The sequence below is a fragment of the Tachypleus tridentatus genome, chromosome 12 (genome assembly GCF_004210375.1).
Source record: "Tachypleus tridentatus isolate NWPU-2018 chromosome 12, ASM421037v1, whole genome shotgun sequence".
NCBI classification, from domain to species: Eukaryota; Metazoa; Arthropoda; class Merostomata; order Xiphosura; family Limulidae; genus Tachypleus; species Tachypleus tridentatus.
The window spans coordinates 128,979,771-129,005,716 of NC_134836.1; the positions used below are offsets into that span (position 1 = coordinate 128,979,771).

The 25,946-nt window shown below is 34.4% G+C and overlaps 1 protein-coding gene across 4 annotated transcripts in view; it reads right to left on the reverse strand.

Annotated features, from left to right (window-relative positions):
* LOC143234668 (mucin-5AC-like) overlaps positions 1-25,946 on the reverse strand; it is a 121,207-nt gene that overhangs the window by 54,228 nt on the left and 41,033 nt on the right. For all 4 annotated transcript variants that reach the window (XM_076472207.1, XM_076472206.1, XM_076472205.1 and 1 more), the window contains exon 10: positions 800-957. In XM_076472207.1, the coding sequence (XP_076328322.1) occupies positions 800-957 (158 nt within the window). The remainder of the gene's footprint in view (positions 1-799; positions 958-25,946) is intronic.

Sequence of the window (25,946 nt, forward strand, 5' to 3'; positions counted from 1 at the left end):
GGAGACATTTGTCCTAAAGATTTGTCTGAAAGAAAATGTACTATAAGAAACTGAGATACAGGTGTTACAAATGTTGAAGATTGCTGCTCAGAATCTTCAAGACATGGTCCTTTACCAACTGTTTCTTCATTATTTTATTTAAGTTTTTATTTGAGGGATCCATAATAAGAAAAGAATGTTTCAGCACCCACTGACCCCACTTACCATGGAGCCCAACGATGGGACGCACTACAATGTCAAACAAGTACACTGCAGCAACACCAGGGTTTTGTGAGCACTACACCCAAACACCAGCATCAGATACAATGTCCTCAACACCTGTTGAGAATATCCAACACTGGCACTTGGTTGATCCTAGCCAAATGGACCAGACAAATGACCCTAGGGTGGCCACCTCAAAGCTGGCCATCTTCAAGAATTCAAGATCGAAGTGGTGTGTTAGGGTTAGGCCTCTAAACCACCAGGATCCTCTCCTCCCATTCACTGGTCATCACACATGACAAGCACGTGGGTGGATATTGAAATAACAGAGGAGGTACACTGAAAGAACGGAACCTTCCCTGGGAGGTCCCCTCACCATGTACAGGAATCCACACTGAGGGGCTAGTACCTTGAAGCAAACTTTTAAAACAAGCACACTACAGTATTCTACATTTATCAAAACACTTAAAACTATGTTCTTTTAAATACAGAATTTTTATAACTAATGAACCACAAGTCAGCATTCTAGACATGTACATATTTACAATTACAAGATAATCAATCACTAGAAACATAGTTTGAACATTCCTTTACTGACCTGAATCCACTGGTCTGTAGAAAGATACTCAGCACTCCATGCTGAGTTCCCATTTAATCTAGCTTTGTTTCCCAGAGTGGAGGGAGACCTGAAGCTTGATACACTAACTTCTTGTCCAGAAATGTAATCCTTTTCCATACCCCTTGGGAAGTCGCACGCTAATCATGAGAATATTCAGTTAATATACAAACAGGTAGTGTTCTACATAGATTTCATTAGAAATGAATCTTCAATATCACTTTAAATGGAGTCTCAATACATACATAATTAAATGTAGTGTCGGTATACACAACTACACATAGTGTTACTGCACACCATCACATTACATAGTTTACATAATTACACAGTGATACTGTATACCATCACACTACATACTGTCAGTGTATACACAGCTACACTCAGTGGTATTGCATACCATCACACTACATACTGTCAGTGTATACACAACTACACTCAGTGGTATTGCATACCATCACACTACATACTGTCAATGTATACACAATTACACTCAGTGGTATTGTATACCATCACACTACATACTGTCAGTGTATACACAACTACACATAGTGTTACTGCACACCATCACATTACATAGTTTACATAATTACATAGTGTTACTGTATACCATCACACTACATACTGTCAGTGTATACACAACTACACATAGTGTTACTGCACACCATCACATTACATAGTTTACATAATCACATAGTGTTACTGAATACCATCACACTACATACTGTCAGTGTATACACAACTACACATAGTGTTACTGCACACCATCACATTACATAGTTTACATAATTACATAGTGTTATTGTATACCATCACACTACATACTGTCAGTGTATACACAACTACACATAGTGTTACTGCACACCATCACATTACATAGTTTACATAATTACATAGTATTATTGTATACCATCACACTACATACTGTCAGTGTATACACAATTACACATAGTGTTACTGCACACCATCACATTACATAGTTTACACAATTACACTCAGTGGTATTGTATACCATCACATTACATAGTATACATAATTACATGGTGTTACTGTATACCATCACACTACATACTGTCAGTGTATACACAACTACACATAGTGTTACTGTATACCATCACATTACATAGTTTACATAATTACATAGTGTTACTGTATACCATCACACTACATACTGTCAGTGTATACACAACTACACATAGTGTTACTGTATACCATCACACTACATAGTTTACACAATTACACTCAGTGGTATTGTATACCATCACACTACATACTGTCAGTGTATACACAACCACACATAGTGTTACTGCACACCATCACATTACATACACTCAGTGTACATACAACTACACATAGTGTTATTGTATACCATCGCATTACATACTGTCAGCTTATACATAATTACATGGTGGTATTGTACACCATCACATTACACAGTTTACATAATTACATAGTGTTACTGCACACCATCACATTACATAGTTTACACAATTACACTCAGTGGTATTGTATACCATCACGTTACATAGTTTACATAATTACATAGTGTTACTGTATACCATCACACTACATACTGTCAGTGTATACACAACTACACATAGTGTTACTGCACACCATCACATTACATAGTTTACATAATTACATAGTGTTACTGTATACCATCACACTACATACTGTCAGTGTATACACAACTACACATATTGTTACTGCACACCATCACATTACATAGTTTACATAATTACATGGTGTTACTGTATACCATCACACTACATACTGTCAGTATATACACAACTACACATAGTGTTACTGCACACCATCACATTACACAGTTCACACAATTACACTCAGTGGTATTGTATACCATCACACTACATACTGTCAGTGTATACACAACTACACATAGTGTTACTGCACACCATCACATTACATAGTTTACATAATCACATAGTGTTACTGAATACCATCACACTACATACTGTCAGTGTATACACAACTACACATAGTGTTACTGCACACCATCACATTACATAGTTTACATAATTACATAGTGTTATTGTATACCATCACACTACATACTGTCAGTGTATACACAACTACACATAGTGTTACTGCACACCATCACATTACATAGTTTACATAATTACATAGTGTTATTGTATACCATCACACTACATACTGTCAGTGTATACACAATTACACATAGTGTTACTGCACACCATCACATTACATAGTTTACATAATTACATAGTGTTACTGTATACCATCACACTACATACTGTCAGTGTATACACAACTACACATAGTGTTACTGCACACCATCACATTACATAGTTTACATAATTACATAGTGTTACTGTATACCATCACACTACATACTGTCAGTGTATACACAACTACACATAGTGTTACTGTATACCATCACACTACATAGTTTACACAATTACACTCAGTGGTATTGTATACCATCACAATACATACTGTCAGTGTATACACAACTACACATAGTGTTCCTGCACACCATCACATTACATAGTTTACGTAATTACATAGTGTTACTGCATACCATCACATTACATACTGTCAGTGTATACACAACTACACATAGTGTTACTGCACACCATCACATTACATAGTTTACATAATTACATGGTGTTACTGTATACCATCACACTACATACTCTCAGTGTATACACAACTACACATAGTGTTACTGCACACCATCACATTACATAGTTTACATAATTACATAGTGTTACTGTATACCATCACATTACATACTGTCAGTGTATACACAACTACACATAGTGTTACTGCACACCATCACATTACATAGTATACATAATTACATGGTGTTACTGTATACCATCACACTACATACTGTCAGTGTATACACAACTACACATATTGTTACTGCACACCATCACATTACATAGTTTACATAATTACATAGTGTTACTGTATACCATCACACTACATACTGTCAGTGTATACACAATTACACATAGTGTTACTGCACACCATCACATTACATAGTTTACATAATTATATAGTGTTACTGTATACCATCACACTACATACTGTCAGTGTATACACAACTACACATAGTGTTACTGCACACCATCACATTACATAGTTTACATAATTACATAGTGTTACTGCATACCATCACATTACATACTGTCAGTGTATACACAACTACACATAGTGTTACTGCACACCATCACATTACATAGTATACATAATTACATAGTGTTATTGTATACCATCACACTACATACTGTCAGTGTATACACAACTACACATAGTGTTACTGCACACCATCACATTACATAGTTTACATAATTACATTGTGTTACTGCACACCATCACATTACATACTCTCAGTGTACATACAACTACACATAGTGTTATTGTATACCATTGCATTACATACTGTCAGCGTATACATAAATACATGGTGGTATTGTACACCATCACATTACACAGTTTACATAATTACATAGTGTTACTGCACACCATCACATTACATAGTTTACACAATTACACTCAGTGGTATTGTATACCATCACGTTACATAGTTTACATAATTACATAGTGTTACTGTATACCATCACACTACATACTGTCAGTGTATACACAACTACACATAGCATTACTGCATACCATCACATTACATAGTTCACACAATTACACTCAGTGGTATTGTATACCATCACACTACATACTGTCAGTGTATACACAACTACACATAGTAATACTGCACACCATCACATTACATAGTTTACATAATTACATAGTGTTACTGTACACCATCACACGACATACTGTCAGTGTATACACAACTACACATAGTGTTACTGCACACCATCACATTACATAGTTTACATAATTACATAGTGTTACTGTATACCATCACACTACATACTGTCAGTGTATACACAACTACACAGTGTTACTGCACACCATCACATTACATAGTTTACATAATCACATAGTGTTACTGTATACCATCACACTACATACTGTCAGTGTATACACAACTACACATAGTGTTACTGCACACCATCACATTACATAGTTTACATAATTACATAGTGTTATTGTATACCATCACACTACATACTGTCAGTGTATACACAACTACACATAGTGTTACTGCACACCATCACATTACATAGTTTACATAATTACATAGTGTTATTGTATACCATCACACTACATACTGTCAGTGTATACACAATTACACATAGTGTTACTGCACACCATCACATTACATAGTTTACATAATTATATAGTGTTACTGTATACCATCACACTACATACTGTCAGTGTATACACAACTACACATAGTGTTACTGCACACCATCACATTACATAGTTTACATAATTACATGGTGTTACTGCATACCATTACATTACATACTGTCAGTGTATACACAACTACACATAGTGTTACTGCACACCATCACATTACATAGTTTACATAATTACATGGTGTTACTGTATACCATCACACTACATACTGTCAGTGTATACACAACTACACATAGTGTTACTGCACACCATCACATTACATAGTATACATAATTACATAGTGTTATTGTATACCATCACATTACATACTGTCAGTGTATACACAACTACACATAGTGTTACTGCACACCATCACATTACATAGTATACATAATTACATGGTGTTACTGTATACCATCACACTACATACTGTCAGTGTATACACAACTACACATATTGTTACTGCACACCATCACATTACATAGTTTACATAATTACATGGTGTTACTGTATACAATCACACTACATACTGTCAGTGTATACACAACTACACATAGTGTTATTGTATACCATCACATTACATACTGTCAGTGTATACATAATTACATGGTGGTATTGTACACCATCACATTACACAGTTTACATAATTACATAGTGTTACTGTATACCATCACATTACACAGTGTCAGAGTTTACATAATTACATGGTGTTATTGTATACCATCACACTACATACTGTCAGTGTATACACAACTACACATAGTGTTACTGCACACCATCACATTACATAGTTTACATAATTACATAGTATTACTGTATACCATCACACTACATACTGTCAGTGTATACACAACTACACATAGTGTTACTGCACACCATCACATTACATAGTTTGCATAATTACACAGTGTTACTGTATACCATCACACTACATAGTGTCAGTGTATACAAAACTACACTCAGTGGTATTGCATACCATCACACTACATACTGTCAGTGTATACACAACTACACTCAGTGGTATTGCATACCATCACACTACATACTGTCAGTGTATACACAACTACACATAGTGTTACTGCACACCATCACATTACATAGTTTACATAATTACACAGTGTTACTGTATACCATCACACTACATACTGTCAGTGTATACACAACTACACATAGTGTTACTGCACACCATCACATTACACAGTTCACACAATTACACTCAGTGGTATTGTATACCATCACACTACATACTGTCAGTGTATACACAACTACACATAGTGTTACTGCACACCATCACATTACATAGTTTACATAATTACATAGTGTTACTGTATACCATCACACTACATACTGTCAGTGTATACACAACAACACATAGTGTTACTGCACACCATCACATTACATAGTTTACATAATTACATAGTGTTACTGTATACCATCACACTACATACCTGTCAGTGTATACACAACTACACATAGTGTTACTGCACACCATCACATTACATAGTTTACATAATCACATAGTGTTACTGAATACCATCACACTACATACTGTCAGTGTATACACAACTACACATAGTGTTACTGCACACCATCACATTACATAGTTTACATAATTACATAGTGTTATTGTATACCATCACACTACATACTGTCAGTGTATACACAACTACACATAGTGTTACTGCACACCATCACATTACATAGTTTACATAATTACATAGTGTTATTGTATACCATCACACTACATACTGTCAGTGTATACACAATTACACATAGTGTTACTGCATACCATCACATTACATAGTTTACATAATTACATAGTGTTACTGTATACCATCACACTACATACTGTCAGTATATACACAACTACACATAGTGTTACTGCACACCATCACATTACATAGTTTACATAATTACATAGTGTTACTGTATACCATCACACTACATACTGTCAGTGTATACACAACTACACATAGTGTTACTGTATACCATCACACTACATAGTTTACACAATTACACTCAGTGGTATTGTATACCATCACACTACATACTGTCAGTGTATACACAACTACACATAGTGTTACTGCACACCATCACATTACATAGTTTACATAATTACATAGTGTTACTGCATACCATCACATTACATACTGTCAGTGTATACACAACTACACATAGTGTTACTGCACACCATCACATTACATAGTTTACATAATTACATGGTGTTACTGTATACCATCACACTACATACTGTCAGTGTATACACAACTACACATAGTGTTACTGTATACCATCACATTACATACTGTCAGTGTTTTCACAACTACACATAGTGTTACTGCACACCATCACATTACATAGTTTACATAATTACATAGTGTTACTGTATACCATCACACTACATACCTGTCAGTGTATACACAACTACACATAGTGTTACTGTATACCATCACACTACATAGTTTACATAATTACACTCAGTGGTATTGTATACCATCACACTACATACTGTCAGTGTATACACAACCACACATAGTGTTACTGCACACCATCACATTACATACACTCAGTGTACATACAACTACACATAGTGTTATTGTATACCATCGCATTATATACTGTCAGCTTATACATAATTACATGGTGGTATAGTACACCATCACATTACACAGTTTACATAATTACATAGTGTTACTGCACACCATCACATTACATAGTTTACACAATTACACTCAGTGGTATTGTATACCATCACGTTACATAGTTTACATAATTACATAGTGTTACTGTATACCATCACACTACATACTGTCAGTGTATACACAACTACACATAGTGTTACTGCACACCATCACATTACATAGTTTACATAATTACATAGTGTTACTGTATACCATCACATTACACACTGTCAGTGTATACACAACTACACATAGTGTTACTGCACACCATCACATTACATAGTTTACATAATTACATAGTGTTACTGTATACCATCACACTACATACTGTCAGTGTATACACAACTACACATATTGTTACTGCACACCATCACATTACATAGTTTACATAATTACATGGTGTTACTGTATACCATCACACTACATACTGTCAGTGTATACACAACTACACATAGTGTTACTGCACACCATCACATTACACAGTTCACACAATTACACTCAGTGGTATTGTATACCATCACACTACATATTGTCAGTGTATACACAACTACACATAGTGTTACTGCACACCATCACATTACATAGTTTACATAATTACATAGTGTTACTGTACACCATCACACGACATACTGTCAGTGTATACACAACAACACATAGTGTTACTGCACACCATCACATTACATAGTTTACATAATTACATAGTATTACTGTATACCATCACACTACATACTGTCAGTGTATACACAACTACACATAGTGTTACTGCACACCATCACATTACATAGTTTACATAATCACATAGTGTTACTGAATACCATCACACTACATACTGTCAGTGTATACACAACTACACATAGTGTTACTGCACACCATCACATTACATAGTTTACATAATTACATAGTGTTATTGTATACCATCACACTACATACTGTCAGTGTATACACAACTACACATAGTGTTACTGCACACCATCACATTACATAGTTTACATAATTACATAGTGTTATTGTATACCATCACACTACATACTGTCAGTGTATACACAATTACACATAGTGTTACTGCATACCATCACATTACATAGTTTACATAATTACATAGTGTTACTGTATACCATCACACTACATACTGTCAGTGTATACACAACTACACATAGTGTTACTGCACACCATCACATTACATAGTTTACATAATTACATAGTGTTACTGTATACCATCACACTACATACTGTCAGTGTATACACAACTACACATAGTGTTACTGTATACCATCACACTACATAGTTTACACAATTACACTCAGTGGTATTGTATACCATCACACTACATACTGTCAGTGTATACACAACTACACATAGTGTTACTGCACACCATCACATTACATAGTTTACATAATTACATAGTGTTACTGCATACCATCACATTACATACTGTCAGTGTATACACAACTACACATAGTGTTACTGCACACCATCACATTACATAGTTTACATAATTACATGGTGTTACTGTATACCATCACACTACATACTGTCAGTGTATACACAACTACACATAGTGTTACTGTATACCATCACATTACATACTGTCAGTGTTTTCACAACTACACATAGTGTTACTGCACACCATCACATTACATAGTTTACATAATTACATAGTGTTACTGTATACCATCACACTACATACTGTCAGTGTATACACAACTACACATAGTGTTACTGTATACCATCACACTACATAGTTTACACAATTACACTCAGTGGTATTGTATACCATCACACTACATACTGTCAGTGTATACACAACCACACATAGTGTTACTGCACACCATCACATTACATACACTCAGTGTACATACAACTACACATAGTGTTATTGTATACCATCGCATTACATACTGTCAGCTTATACATAATTACATGGTGGTATAGTACACCATCACATTACACAGTTTACATAATTACATAGTGTTACTGCACACCATCACATTACATAGTTTACACAATTACACTCAGTGGTATTGTATACCATCACGTTACATAGTTTACATAATTACATAGTGTTACTGTATACCATCACACTACATACTGTCAGTGTATACACAACTACACATAGTGTTACTGCACACCATCACATTACATAGTTTACATAATTACATAGTGTTACTGTATACCATCACATTACACACTGTCAGTGTATACACAACTACACATAGTGTTACTGCACACCATCACATTACATAGTTTACATAATTACATAGTGTTACTGTATACCATCACACTACATACCTGTCAGTGTATACACAACTACACATATTGTTACTGCACACCATCACATTACATAGTTTACATAATTACATGGTGTTACTGTATACCATCACACTACATACTGTCAGTGTATACACAACTACACATAGTGTTACTGCACACCATCACATTACACAGTTCACACAATTACACTCAGTGGTATTGTATACCATCACACTACATATTGTCAGTGTATACACAACTACACATAGTGTTACTGCACACCATCACATTACATAGTTTACATAATTACATAGTGTTACTGTACACCATCACACTACATACTGTCAGTGTATATACACAACAACACATAGTGTTACTGCACACCATCACATTACATAGTTTACATAATTACATAGTATTACTGTATACCATCACACTACATACTGTCAGTGTATACACAACTACACATAGTGTTACTGCACACCATCACATTACATAGTTTACATAATCACATAGTGTTACTGAATACCATCACACTACATACTGTCAGTGTATACACAACTACACATAGTGTTACTGCACACCATCACATTACATAGTTTACATAATTACATAGTGTTATTGTATACCATCACACTACATACTGTCAGTGTATACACAACTACACATAGTGTTACTGCACACCATCACATTACATAGTTTACATAATTACATAGTGTTATTGTATACCATCACACTACATACTGTCAGTGTATACACAATTACACATAGTGTTACTGCACACCATCACATTACATAGTTTACATAATTACATAGTGTTACTGTATACCATCACACTACATACTGTCAGTGTATACACAACTACACATAGTGTTACTGCACACCATCACATTACATAGTTTACATAATTACATAGTGTTACTGTATACCATCACACTACATACTGTCAGTGTATACACAACTACACATAGTGTTACTGTATACCATCACACTACATAGTTTACACAATTACACTCAGTGGTATTGTATACCATCACAATACATACTGTCAGTGTATACACAACTACACATAGTGTTCCTGCACACCATCACATTACATAGTTTACATAATTACATAGTGTTATTGTATACCATCACACTACATACTGTCAGTGTATACACAACTACACATAGTGTTACTGCACACCATCACATTACATAGTTTACATAATTACATAGTGTTATTGTATACCATCACACTACATACTGTCAGTGTATACACAATTACACATAGTGTTACTGCACACCATCACATTACATAGTTTACATAATTACATAGTGTTACTGTATACCATCACACTACATACTGTCAGTGTATACACAACTACACATAGTGTTACTGCACACCATCACATTACATAGTTTACATAATTACATAGTGTTACTGTATACCATCACACTACATACTGTCAGTGTATACACAACTACACATAGTGTTACTGTATACCATCACACTACATAGTTTACACAATTACACTCAGTGGTATTGTATACCATCACAATACATACTGTCAGTGTATACACAACTACACATAGTGTTCCTGCACACCATCACATTACATAGTTTACGTAATTACATAGTGTTACTGCACACCATCACATTACATAGTTTACATAATTACATGGTGTTACTGTATACCATCACACTACATACTCTCAGTGTATACACAACTACACATAGTGTTACTGCACACCATCACATTACATAGTTTACATAATTACATAGTGTTACTGTATACCATCACATTACATACTGTCAGTGTATACACAACTACACATAGTGTTACTGCACACCATCACATTACATAGTTTACATAATTACATAGTGTTATTGTATACCATCACACTACATACTGTCAGTGTACATACAACTACACATAGTGTTATTGTATACCATCACATTACATAGTTTACATAATTACATAGTGTTATTGTATACCATCACATTACATACTGTCAGTGTATACACAATTACACATAGTGTTACTGCACACCATCACATTACATAATTTACATAATTACATAGTGTTACTGTATACCATCACACTACATACTGTCAGTGTATACACAACTACACATAGTGTTACTGTATACCATCACACTACATAGTTTACACAATTACACTCAGTGGTATTGTATACCATCACACTACATACTGTCAGTGTATACACAACTACACATATTGTTACTGCACACCATCACATTACATAGTTTACATAATTACATGGTGTTACTGTATACCATCACACTACATACTGTCAGTATATACACAACTACACATAGTGTTACTGCACACCATCACATTACATAGTTCACATAATTACACTCCAGTGGTATTGTATACCATCACACTACATACTGTCAGTGTATACACAACTACACATAGTGTTACTGCACACCATCACATTACATAGTTTACATAATTACACAGTGTTACTGTACACCATCACACGACATACTGTCAGTGTATACACAACAACACATAGTGTTACTGCACACCATCACATTACATAGTTTGCATAATCACAGTGTTACTGAATACCATCACACTACATACTGTCAGTGTATACACAACTACACATAGTGTTACTGCACACCATCACATTACATAGTTTACATAATTACATAGTGTTATTGTATACCATCACACTACATACCGTCAGTGTATACACAACTACACATAGTGTTACTGCACACCATCACATTACATAGTTCACATAATTACATAGTGTTATTGTATACCATCACACTACATACCGTCAGTGTATACACAACTACACATAGTGTTACTGCACACCATCACATTACATAGTTTACATAATTACATAGTGTTATTGTATACCATCACACTACATACTGTCAGTGTATACACAACTACACATAGTGTTACTGCACACCATCACATTACACAGTTCACACAATTACACTCAGTGGTATTGTATACCATCACACTACATACCGTCAGTGTATACAATAACTACACATAGTGTTACTGCACAACCATCACATTACATAGTTTACATAATTACATAGTGTTACTGCATACCATCACATTACATTCTGTCAGTGTATACACAACTACACATAGTGTTACTGCACACCATCACATTACATAGTTTACATAATTACATGGTGTTACTGTATACCATCACACTACATACCTGTCAGTGTATACACAACTACACATAGTGTTACTGCACACCATCACATTACATAGTTTACATAATTACATAGTGTTACTGTATACCATCACATTACATACCGTCAGTGTATACACAACTACACATAGTGTTACTGCACACCATCACATTACATAGTTTACATAATTACATAGTGTTACTGTATACCATCACACTACATACCGTCAGTGTATACACAACTACACATAGTGTTACTGCACACCATCACATTACATAGTTTACATAATTACATAGTGTTACTGTATACCATCACACTACATACCGTCAGTGTATACACAATTACACATAGTGTTACTGCACACCATCACATTACATAGTTTACATAATTACATAGTGTTACTGTATACCATCACACTACATACCGTCAGTGTATACACAACTACACATAGTGTTACTGCACACCATCACATTACATAGTTTACATAATTACATAGTGTTACTGTATACCATCACACTACATACCGTCAGTGTATACACAACTACACATAGTGTTACTGCACACCATCACATTACATAGTTTACATAATTACATAGTGTTACTGTATACCATCACACTACATACTGTCAGTGTATACACAACTACACATAGTGTTACTGCACACCATCACATTACATAGTTTACATAATTACATAGTGTTACTGTATACCATCACACATACATACCGTCAGTGTATACACAACTACACATAGTGTTACTGCACACCATCACATTACATAGTTTACATAATTACATAGTGTTACTGTATACCATCACATTACATACCGTCAGTGTATACACAACTACACATAGTGTTACTGCACACCATCACATTACATAGTTTACATAATTACATAGTGTTATTGTATACCATCACACTACATACTGTCAGTGTATACACAACTACACATAGTGTTACTGCACACCATCACATTACATAGTTTACATAATTACATAGTGTTACTGCACACACCATCACATTACATACCTCAGTGTACATACAACTACACATAGTGTTATTGTATACCACCATTGCATTACATACTGTCAGTGTATACATAAATACATGGTGGTATTGTACACCATCACATTACACAGTTTACATAATTACATAGTGTTACTGCACACCATCACATTACATAGTTTACACAATTACACTCCAGTGTTACTGTATACCATCACATTACATAGTTTACATAATTACATAGTGTTACTGTATACCATCACACTACATACCGTCAGTGTATACACAACTACACATAGTGTTACTGCATACCATCACATTACATAGTTTACATAATTACATAGTGGTATTGTATACCATCACACTACATACCGTCAGTGTATACACAACTACACATAGTGTTACTGCACACCATCACATTACATAGTTTACATAATTACATAGTGTTACTGTATACCATCACACTACATACTGTCAGTGTATACACAACTACACATAGTGTTACTGCACACCATCACATTACATAGTTTACATAATTACATAGTGTTACTGTATACCATCACACTACATACCGTCAGTGTATACACAACTACACATAGTGTTACTGCACACCATCACATTACATAGTTTACATAATTACATAGTGTTACTGTATACCATCACACTACATACCGTCAGTGTATACACAACTACACATAGTGTTACTGCACACCATCACATTACATAGTTTACATAATTACATAGTGTTATTGTATACCATCACACTACATACCGTCAGTGTATACACAACTACACATAGTGTTACTGCACACCATCACATTACATAGTTTACATAATTACATAGTGTTATTGTATACCATCACACTACATACCGTCAGTGTATACACAACTACACATAGTGTTACTGCACACCATCACATTACATAGTTTACATAATTACATAGTGTTACTGTATACCATCACACTACATACCGTCAGTGTATACACAACTACACATAGTGTTACTGCACACCATCACATTACATAGTTTACATAATTACATTGTGTTACTGCACACCATCACATTACATACCTCAGTGTACATACAACTACACATAGTGTTATTGTATACCATTGCATTACATACTGTCAGCGTATACATAAATACATAGTGGTATTGTACACCATCACATTACACAGTTTACATAATTACATAGTGTTACTGCACACCATCACATTACATAGTTTACACAATTACACTCAGTGGTATTGTATACCATCACGTTACATAGTTTACATAATTACATAGTGTTACTGTATACCATCACACTACATACCGTCAGTGTATACACAACTACACATAGTGTTACTGCACACCATCACATTACATAGTTCACATAATTACACTCAGTGGTATTGTATACCATCACACTACATACCGTCAGTGTATACATAACTACACATAGTAATACTGCACACCATCACATTACATAGTTTACATAATTACATAGTGTTACTGTATACCATCACACTACATACCGTCAGTGTATACACAACTACACATAGTGTTACTGCACACCATCACATTACATAGTTTACATAATTACATAGTGTTACTGTATACCATCACACTACATACTGTCAGTGTATACACAACTACACATAGTGTTACTGCACACCATCACATTACATAGTTTACATAATTACATAGTGTTACTGTATACCATCACACTACATACCGTCAGTGTATACACAACTACACATAGTGTTACTGCACACCATCACATTACATAGTTTACATAATTACATAGTGTTATTGTATACCATCACACTACATACTGTCAGTGTATACACAACTACACATAGTGTTACTGCACACCATCACATTACATAGTTTACATAATTACATGGTGTTACTGCATACCATCACATTACATACTGTCAGTGTATACACAACTACACATAGTGTTACTGCACACCATCACATTACATAGTTTACATAATTACATGGTGTTACTGTATACCATCACACTACATACTGTCAGTGTATACACAACTACACATAGTGTTACTGCACACCATCACATTACATAGTTTACATAATTACATAGTGTTATTGTATACCATCACACTACATACTGTCAGTGTATACACAACTACACATAGTGTTACTGCACACCATCACATTACATAGTTTACATAATTACATAGTGTTACTGTATACCATCACATTACATACCTGTCAGTGTATACACAACTACACATAGTGTTACTGCACACCATCACATTACATAGTATACATAATTACATGGTGTTACTGTATACCATCACACTACATACTGTCAGTGTATACACAACTACACATATTGTTACTGCACACCATCACATTACATAGTTTACATAATTACATGGTGTTACTGTATACAATCACACTACATACTGTCAGTGTATACACAACTACACATAGTGTTATTGTATACCATCACATTACATACTGTCAGTGTATACATAATTACATGGTGGTATTGTACACCATCACATTACACAGTTTACATAATTACATAGTGTTACTGTATACCATCACATTACACAGTGTCAGAGTTTACATAATTACATGGTGTTATTGTATACCATCACACTACATACCTGTCAGTGTATACACAACTACACATAGTGTTACTGCACACCATCACATTACATAGTTTACATAATTACATAGTGTTACTGTATACCATCACACTACATACCGTCAGTGTATACAATAACTACACATAGTGTTACTGCACACCATCACATTACATAGTTTGCATAATTACACAGTGTTACTGTATACCATCACACTACATAGTGTCAGTGTATACAAAACTACACTCAGTGGTATTGCATACCATCACACTACATACTGTCAGTGTATACACAACTACACTCAGTGGTATTGCATACCATCACACTACATACCTGTCAGTGTATACACAACTACACATAGTGTTACTGCACACCATCACATTACATAGTTTACATAATTACACAGTGTTACTGTATACCATCACACTACATACCTGTCAGTGTATACACAACTACACATAGTGTTACTGCACACCATCACATTACACAGTTCACACAATTACACTCAGTGGTATTGTATACCATCACACTACATACTGTCAGTGTATACACAACTACACATAGTGTTACTGCACACCATCACATTACATAGTTTACATAATTACATAGTGTTACTGTACACCATCACACATACATACTGTCAGTGTATACACAACAACACATAGTGTTACTGCACACCATCACATTACATAGTTTACATAATTACATAGTATTACTGTATACCATCACACTACATACTGTCAGTGTATACACAACTACACATAGTGTTACTGCACACCATCACATTACATAGTTTACATAATCACATAGTGTTACTGAATACCATCACACTACATACTGTCAGTGTATACACAACTACACATAGTGTTACTGCACACCATCACATTACATAGTTTACATAATTACATAGTGTTATTGTATACCATCACACTACATACCGTCAGTGTATACACAACTACACATAGTGTTACTGCACACCATCACATTACATAGTTTACATAATTACATAGTGTTATTGTATACCATCACACTACATACTGTCAGTGTATACACAACTACACATAGTGTTACTGCATACCATCACATTACATAGTTTACATAATTACATAGTGTTACTGTATACCATCACACTACATACTGTCAGTGTATACACAACTACACATAGTGTTACTGCACACCATCACATTACATAGTTTACATAATTACATACTGTTACTGTATACCATCACACTACATACTGTCAGTGTATACACAACTACACATAGTGTTACTGTATACCATCACACTACATAGTTTACACAATTACACTCAGTGGTATTGTATACCATCACACTACATACCGTCAGTGTATACACAACTACACATAGTGTTACTGCGCACCATCACATTACATAGTTTACATAATTACATAGTGTTACTGCATACCATCACATTACATACTGTCAGTGTATACACAACTACACATAGTGTTACTGCACACCATCACATTACATAGTTTACATAATTACATGGTGTTACTGTATACCATCACACTACATACCGTCAGTGTATACACAACTACACATAGTGTTACTGTATACCATCACATTACATACTGTCAGTGTTTTCACAACTACACATAGTGTTACTGCACACCATCACATTACATAGTTTACATAATTACATAGTGTTACTGTATACCATCACACTACATACTGTCAGTGTATACATAACTACACATAGTGTTACTGCATACCATCACATTACATAGTTTACATAATTACATAGTGTTATTGTATACCATCACACTACATACTGTCAGTGTATACACAACCACACATAGTGTTACTGCACGCACCATCACATTACATACATAGTTTACATACAACTACACATAGTGTTATTGTATACCATCACATTACATACTGTCAGTTATACATAATTACACATATTGGTATGTACACCATCACATTACATAGTTTACATAATTACATAGTGTTACTGTATACCATCACATTACATAGTTTGCATACACAATTACACTTAGTGTTACTGTATACCATCACATTACATAGTTTACATAATTACATAGTGTTACTGTATACCATCACACTACATACTGTCAGTGTATACACAACTACACATAGTGTTACTGCACACCATCACATTACATAGTTTACATAATTACATAGTGTTACTGTATACCATCACATTACACACTGTCAGTGTATACACAACTACACATAGTGTTACTGCACACCATCACATTACATAGTTTACATAATTACATAGTGTTACTGTATACCATCACACTACATACTGTCAGTGTATACACAACTACACATAGTGTTACTGCACACCATCACATTACATAGTTTACATAATTACATAGTGTTACTGTATACCATCACACTACATACTGTCAGTGTATACACAACTACACATAGTGTTACTGTATACCATCACACTACATAGTTTACATAATTACATCAGTGGTATTGTATACCATCACACTACATACTGTCAGTGTATACACAACCACACATAGTGTTACTGCACACCATCACATTACATACACTCAGTGTACATACAACTACACATAGTGTTATTGTATACCATCGCATTACATACTGTCAGCTTATACATAATTACATGGTTACTATAGTACACCATCACATTACATAGTTTACATAATTACATAGTGTTACTGCACACCATCACATTACATAGTTTTACATAATTACACCAGTGGTATTGTATACCATCACATTACATAGTTTACATAATTACATAGTGTTACTGTATACCATCACACTACATACTGTCAGTGTATACACAACTACACATAGTGTTACTGCACACCATCACATTACATAGTTTACATAATTACATAGTGTTACTGTATACCATCACACTACATACTGTCAGTGTATACATAACTACACATAGTGTTACTGCACACCATCACATTACATAGTTTACATAATTACATAGTGTTACTGTATACCATCACACTACATACCGTCAGTGTATACACAACTACACATATTGTTACTGCACACCATCACATTACATAGTTTACATAATTACATAGTGTTACTGTATACCATCACACTACATACCGTCAGTGTATACACAACTACACATAGTGTTACTGCACACCATCACATTACATAGTTTACATAATTACACTCAGTGGTATTGTATACCATCACACTACATATTGTCAGTGTATACACAACTACACATAGTGTTACTGCACACCATCACATTACATAGTTTACATAATTACATAGTGTTACTGTATACCATCACACTACATACTGTCAGTGTATACACAACTACACATAGTGTTACTGCACACCATCACATTACATAGTTTACATAATTACATAGTGTTACTGTATACCATCACACTACATACCGTCAGTGTATACACAACTACACATAGTGTTACTGCACACCATCACATTACATAGTTTACATAATCACATAGTGTTACTGTATACCATCACACTACATACCGTCAGTGTATACACAACTACACATAGTGTTACTGCACACCATCACATTACATAGTTTACATAATTACATAGTGTTATTGTATACCATCACACTACATACCGTCAGTGTATACACAACTACACATAGTGTTACTGCACACCATCACATTACATAGTTTACATAATTACATAGTATTATTGTATACCATCACACTACATACTGTCAGTGTATACACAACTACACATAGTGTTACTGCACACCATCACATTACATAGTTTACATAATTACATAGTGTTACTGTATACCATCACACTACATACTGTCAGTGTATACACAACTACACATAGTGTTACTGCACACCATCACATTACATAGTTTACATAATTACATAGTGTTACTGTATACCATCACACTACATACCGTCAGTGTATACACAACTACACATAGTGTTACTGTATACCATCACATTACATAGTTTACATAATTACACTCAGTGGTATTGTATACCATCACACTACATACCTGTCAGTGTATACACAACTACACATAGTGTTACTGCACACCATCACATTACATAGTTTACATAATTACATAGTGTTACTGTATACCATCACATTACATACCGTCAGTGTATACAATAACTACACATAGTGTTACTGCACACCATCACATTACATAGTTTACATAATTACATGGTGTTACTGTATACCATCACACTACATACCGTCAGTGTATACACAACTACACATAGTGTTACTGTATACCATCACATTACATACCGTCAGTGTTTTCACAACTACACATAGTGTTACTGCACACCATCACATTACATAGTTTACATAATTACATAGTGTTACTGTATACCATCACACTACATACCGTCAGTGTATACACAACTACACATAGTGTTACTGTATACCATCACATTACATAGTTTACATAATTACACTCAGTGGTATTGTATACCATCACACTACATACTGTCAGTGTATACACAACCACACATAGTGTTACTGCACACCATCACATTACATACACTCAGTGTACATACAATAACTACACATAGTGTTATTGTATACCATCACATTACATACTGTCAGCTTATACATAATTACATGGTGGTATAGTACACCATCACATTACACAGTTTACATAATTACATAGTGTTACTGCACAACCATCACATTACATAGTTTACATAATTACACTCAGTGGTATTGTATACCATCACGTTACATAGTTTACATAATTACATAGTGTTACTGTATACCATCACACTACATACTGTCAGTGTATACACAACTACACATAGTGTTACTGCACACCATCACATTACATAGTTTACATAATTACATAGTGTTACTGTATACCATCACATTACACACTGTCAGTGTATACACAACTACACATAGTGTTACTGCACACCATCACATTACATAGTTTACATAATTACATAGTGTTACTGTATACCATCACACTACATACCGTCAGTGTATACACAACTACACATATTGTTACTGCACACCATCACATTACATAGTTTACATAATTACATGGTGTTACTGTATACCATCACACTACATACCGTCAGTGTATACACAACTACACATAGTGTTACTGCACACCATCACATTACATAGTTCACATAATTACACTCAGTGGTATTGTATACCATCACACTACATATTGTCAGTGTATACACAACTACACATAGTGTTACTGCACACCATCACATTACATAGTTTACATAATTACATAGTGTTACTGTATACCATCACACTACATACCGTCAGTGTATACACAACAACACATAGTGTTACTGCACACCATCACATTACATAGTTTACATAATTACATAGTATTACTGTATACCATCACACTACATACTGTCAGTGTATACACAACTACACATAGTGTTACTGCACACCATCACATTACATAGTTTACATAATCACATAGTGTTACTGTATACCATCACACTACATACCGTCAGTGTATACATAACTACACATAGTGTTACTGCACACCATCACATTACATAGTTTACATAATTACATAGTGTTATTGTATACCATCACACTACATACCGTCAGTGTATACACAACTACACATAGTGTTACTGCACACCATCACATTACATAGTTTACATAATTACATAGTGTTATTGTATACCATCACACTACATACCGTCAGTGTATACACAACTACACATAGTGTTACTGCACACCATCACATTACATAGTTTACATAATTACATAGTGTTACTGTATACCATCACACTACATACCGTCAGTGTATACACAACTACACATAGTGTTACTGCACACCATCACATTACATAGTTTACATAATTACATAGTGTTACTGTATACCATCACACTACATACCGTCAGTGTATACACAACTACACATAGTGTTACTGTATAACCATCACATTACATAGTTTACATAATTACATCAGTGGTATTGTATACCATCACAATACATACCGTCAGTGTATACACAACTACACATAGTGTTACTGCACACCATCACATTACATAGTTTACATAATTACATAGTGTTATTGTATACCATCACACTACATACCGTCAGTGTATACACAACTACACATAGTGTTACTGCACACCATCACATTACATAGTTTACATAATTACATAGTGTTATTGTATACCATCACACTACATACCGTCAGTGTATACACAACTACACATAGTGTTACTGCACACCATCACATTACATAGTTTACATAATTACATAGTGTTACTGTATACCATCACACTACATACCGTCAGTGTATACACAACTACACATAGTGTTACTGCACACCATCACATTACATAGTTTACATAATTACATAGTGTTACTGTATACCATCACACTACATACTGTCAGTGTATACACAACTACACATAGTGTTACTGTATACCATCACACTACATAGTTTACATATAATTACACTCAGTGGTATTGTATACCATCACAATACATACCGTCAGTGTATACACAACTACACATAGTGTTACTGCACAACCATCACATTACATAGTTTACATAATTACATAGTGTTACTGCACACCATCACATTACATAGTTTACATAATTACATAGTGTTACTGTATACCATCACACTACATACCTCAGTGTATACACAACTACACATAGTGTTACTGCACACCATCACATTACATAGTTTACATAATTACATAGTGTTACTGTATACCATCACACTACATACCGTCAGTGTATACACAACTACACATAGTGTTACTGCACAACCATCACATTACATAGTTTACATAATTACATAGTGTTATTGTATACCATCACACTACATACTGTCAGTGTACATACAACTACACATAGTGTTATTGTATACCATCACATTACATAGTTTACATAATTACATAGTGTTATTGTATACCATCACATTACATACCTGTCAGTGTATACACAATTACACATAGTGTTACTGCACACCATCACATTACATAGTTTACATAATTACATAGTGTTACTGTATACCATCACACTACATACCGTCAGTGTATACACAACTACACATAGTGTTACTGTATACCATCACATTACATAGTTTACATAATTACATAGTGGTATTGTATACCATCACACTACATACCGTCAGTGTATACACAACTACACATAGTGTTACTGCACACCATCACATTACATAGTTTACATAATTACATAGTGTTACTGTATACCATCACACTACATACTGTCAGTGTATACACAACTACACATAGTGTTACTGCACACCATCACATTACATAGTTCACATAATTACATCAGTGGTATTGTATACCATCACACTACATACCGTCAGTGTATACACAACTACACATAGTGTTACTGCACACCATCACATTACATAGTTTACATAATTACATAGTGTTACTGTATACCATCACATTACATACCTGTCAGTGTATACACAACTACACATAGTGTTACTGCACACCATCACATTACATAGTTTACATAATTACATAGTGTTACTGTATACCATCACACTACATACCGTCAGTGTATACACAACTACACATAGTGTTACTGCACACCATCACATTACATAGTTTACATAATTACATAGTGTTATTGTATACCATCACATTACATACTCGTCAGTGTATACACAACTACACATAGTGTTACTGCACACCATCACATTACATAGTTTACATAATTACATAGTGTTACTGTATACCATCACACTACATACTGTCAGTGTATACACAACTACACATAGTGTTACTGCACACCATCACATTACATAGTTTACATAATTACATAGTGTTACTGTATACCATCACACTACATACCTGTCAGTGTATACACAACTACACATAGTGTTACTGCACACCATCACATTACATAGTTTACATAATTACACATAGTGTTACTGTATACCATCACACATACATACCGTCAGTGTATACACAACTACACATAGTGTTACTGCACACCATCACATTACATAGTTTACATAATTACATAGTGTTACTGTATACCATCACACTACATACCGTCAGTGTATACACAACTACACATAGTGTTACTGCACACCATCACATTACATAGTTTACATAATTACATAGTGTTATTGTATACCATCACACTACATACCTGTCAGTGTATACACAACTACACATAGTGTTACTGCACAACCATCACATTACATAGTTTACATAATTACATAGTGTTATTGTATACCATCACACTACATACCGTCAGTGTATACACAACTACACATAGTGTTACTGCACACCATCACATTACATAGTTTACATAATTACATAGTGTTACTGTATACCATCACACTACATACTGTCAGTGTATACACAACTACACATAGTGTTACTGCACACCATCACATTACATAGTTTACATAATTACATAGTGTTACTGTATACCATCACACTACATACCGTCAGTGTATACACAACTACACATAGTGTTACTGCACACCATCACATTACATAGTTTACATAATTACATAGTGTTATTGTATACCATCACACTACATACCGTCAGTGTATACATAACTACACATAGTGTTACTGCACACCATCACATTACATAGTTTACATAATTACATAGTGTTATTGTATACCATCACACTACATACCGTCAGTGTATACACAACTACACATAGTGTTACTGCACACCATCACATTACATAGTTTACATAATTACATAGTGTTACTGTATACCATCACACTACATACCGTCAGTGTATATAACAACTACACATAGTGTTACTGCACACCATCACATTACATAGTTTACATAATTACATAGTGTTACTGTATACCATCACACTACATACCGTCAGTGTATACACAACTACACATAGTGTTACTGCATACCATCACATTACATAGTTTACATAATTACATAGTGTTACTGTATACCATCACACTACATACTGTCAGTGTATACACAACTACACATAGTGTTACTGCACACCATCACATTACATAGTTTACATAATTACATAGTGTTACTGTATACCATCACACTACATACTGTCAGTGTATACACAACTACACATAGTGTTACTGCACACCATCACATTACATAGTTTACATAATTACATAGTGTTACTGTATACCATCAC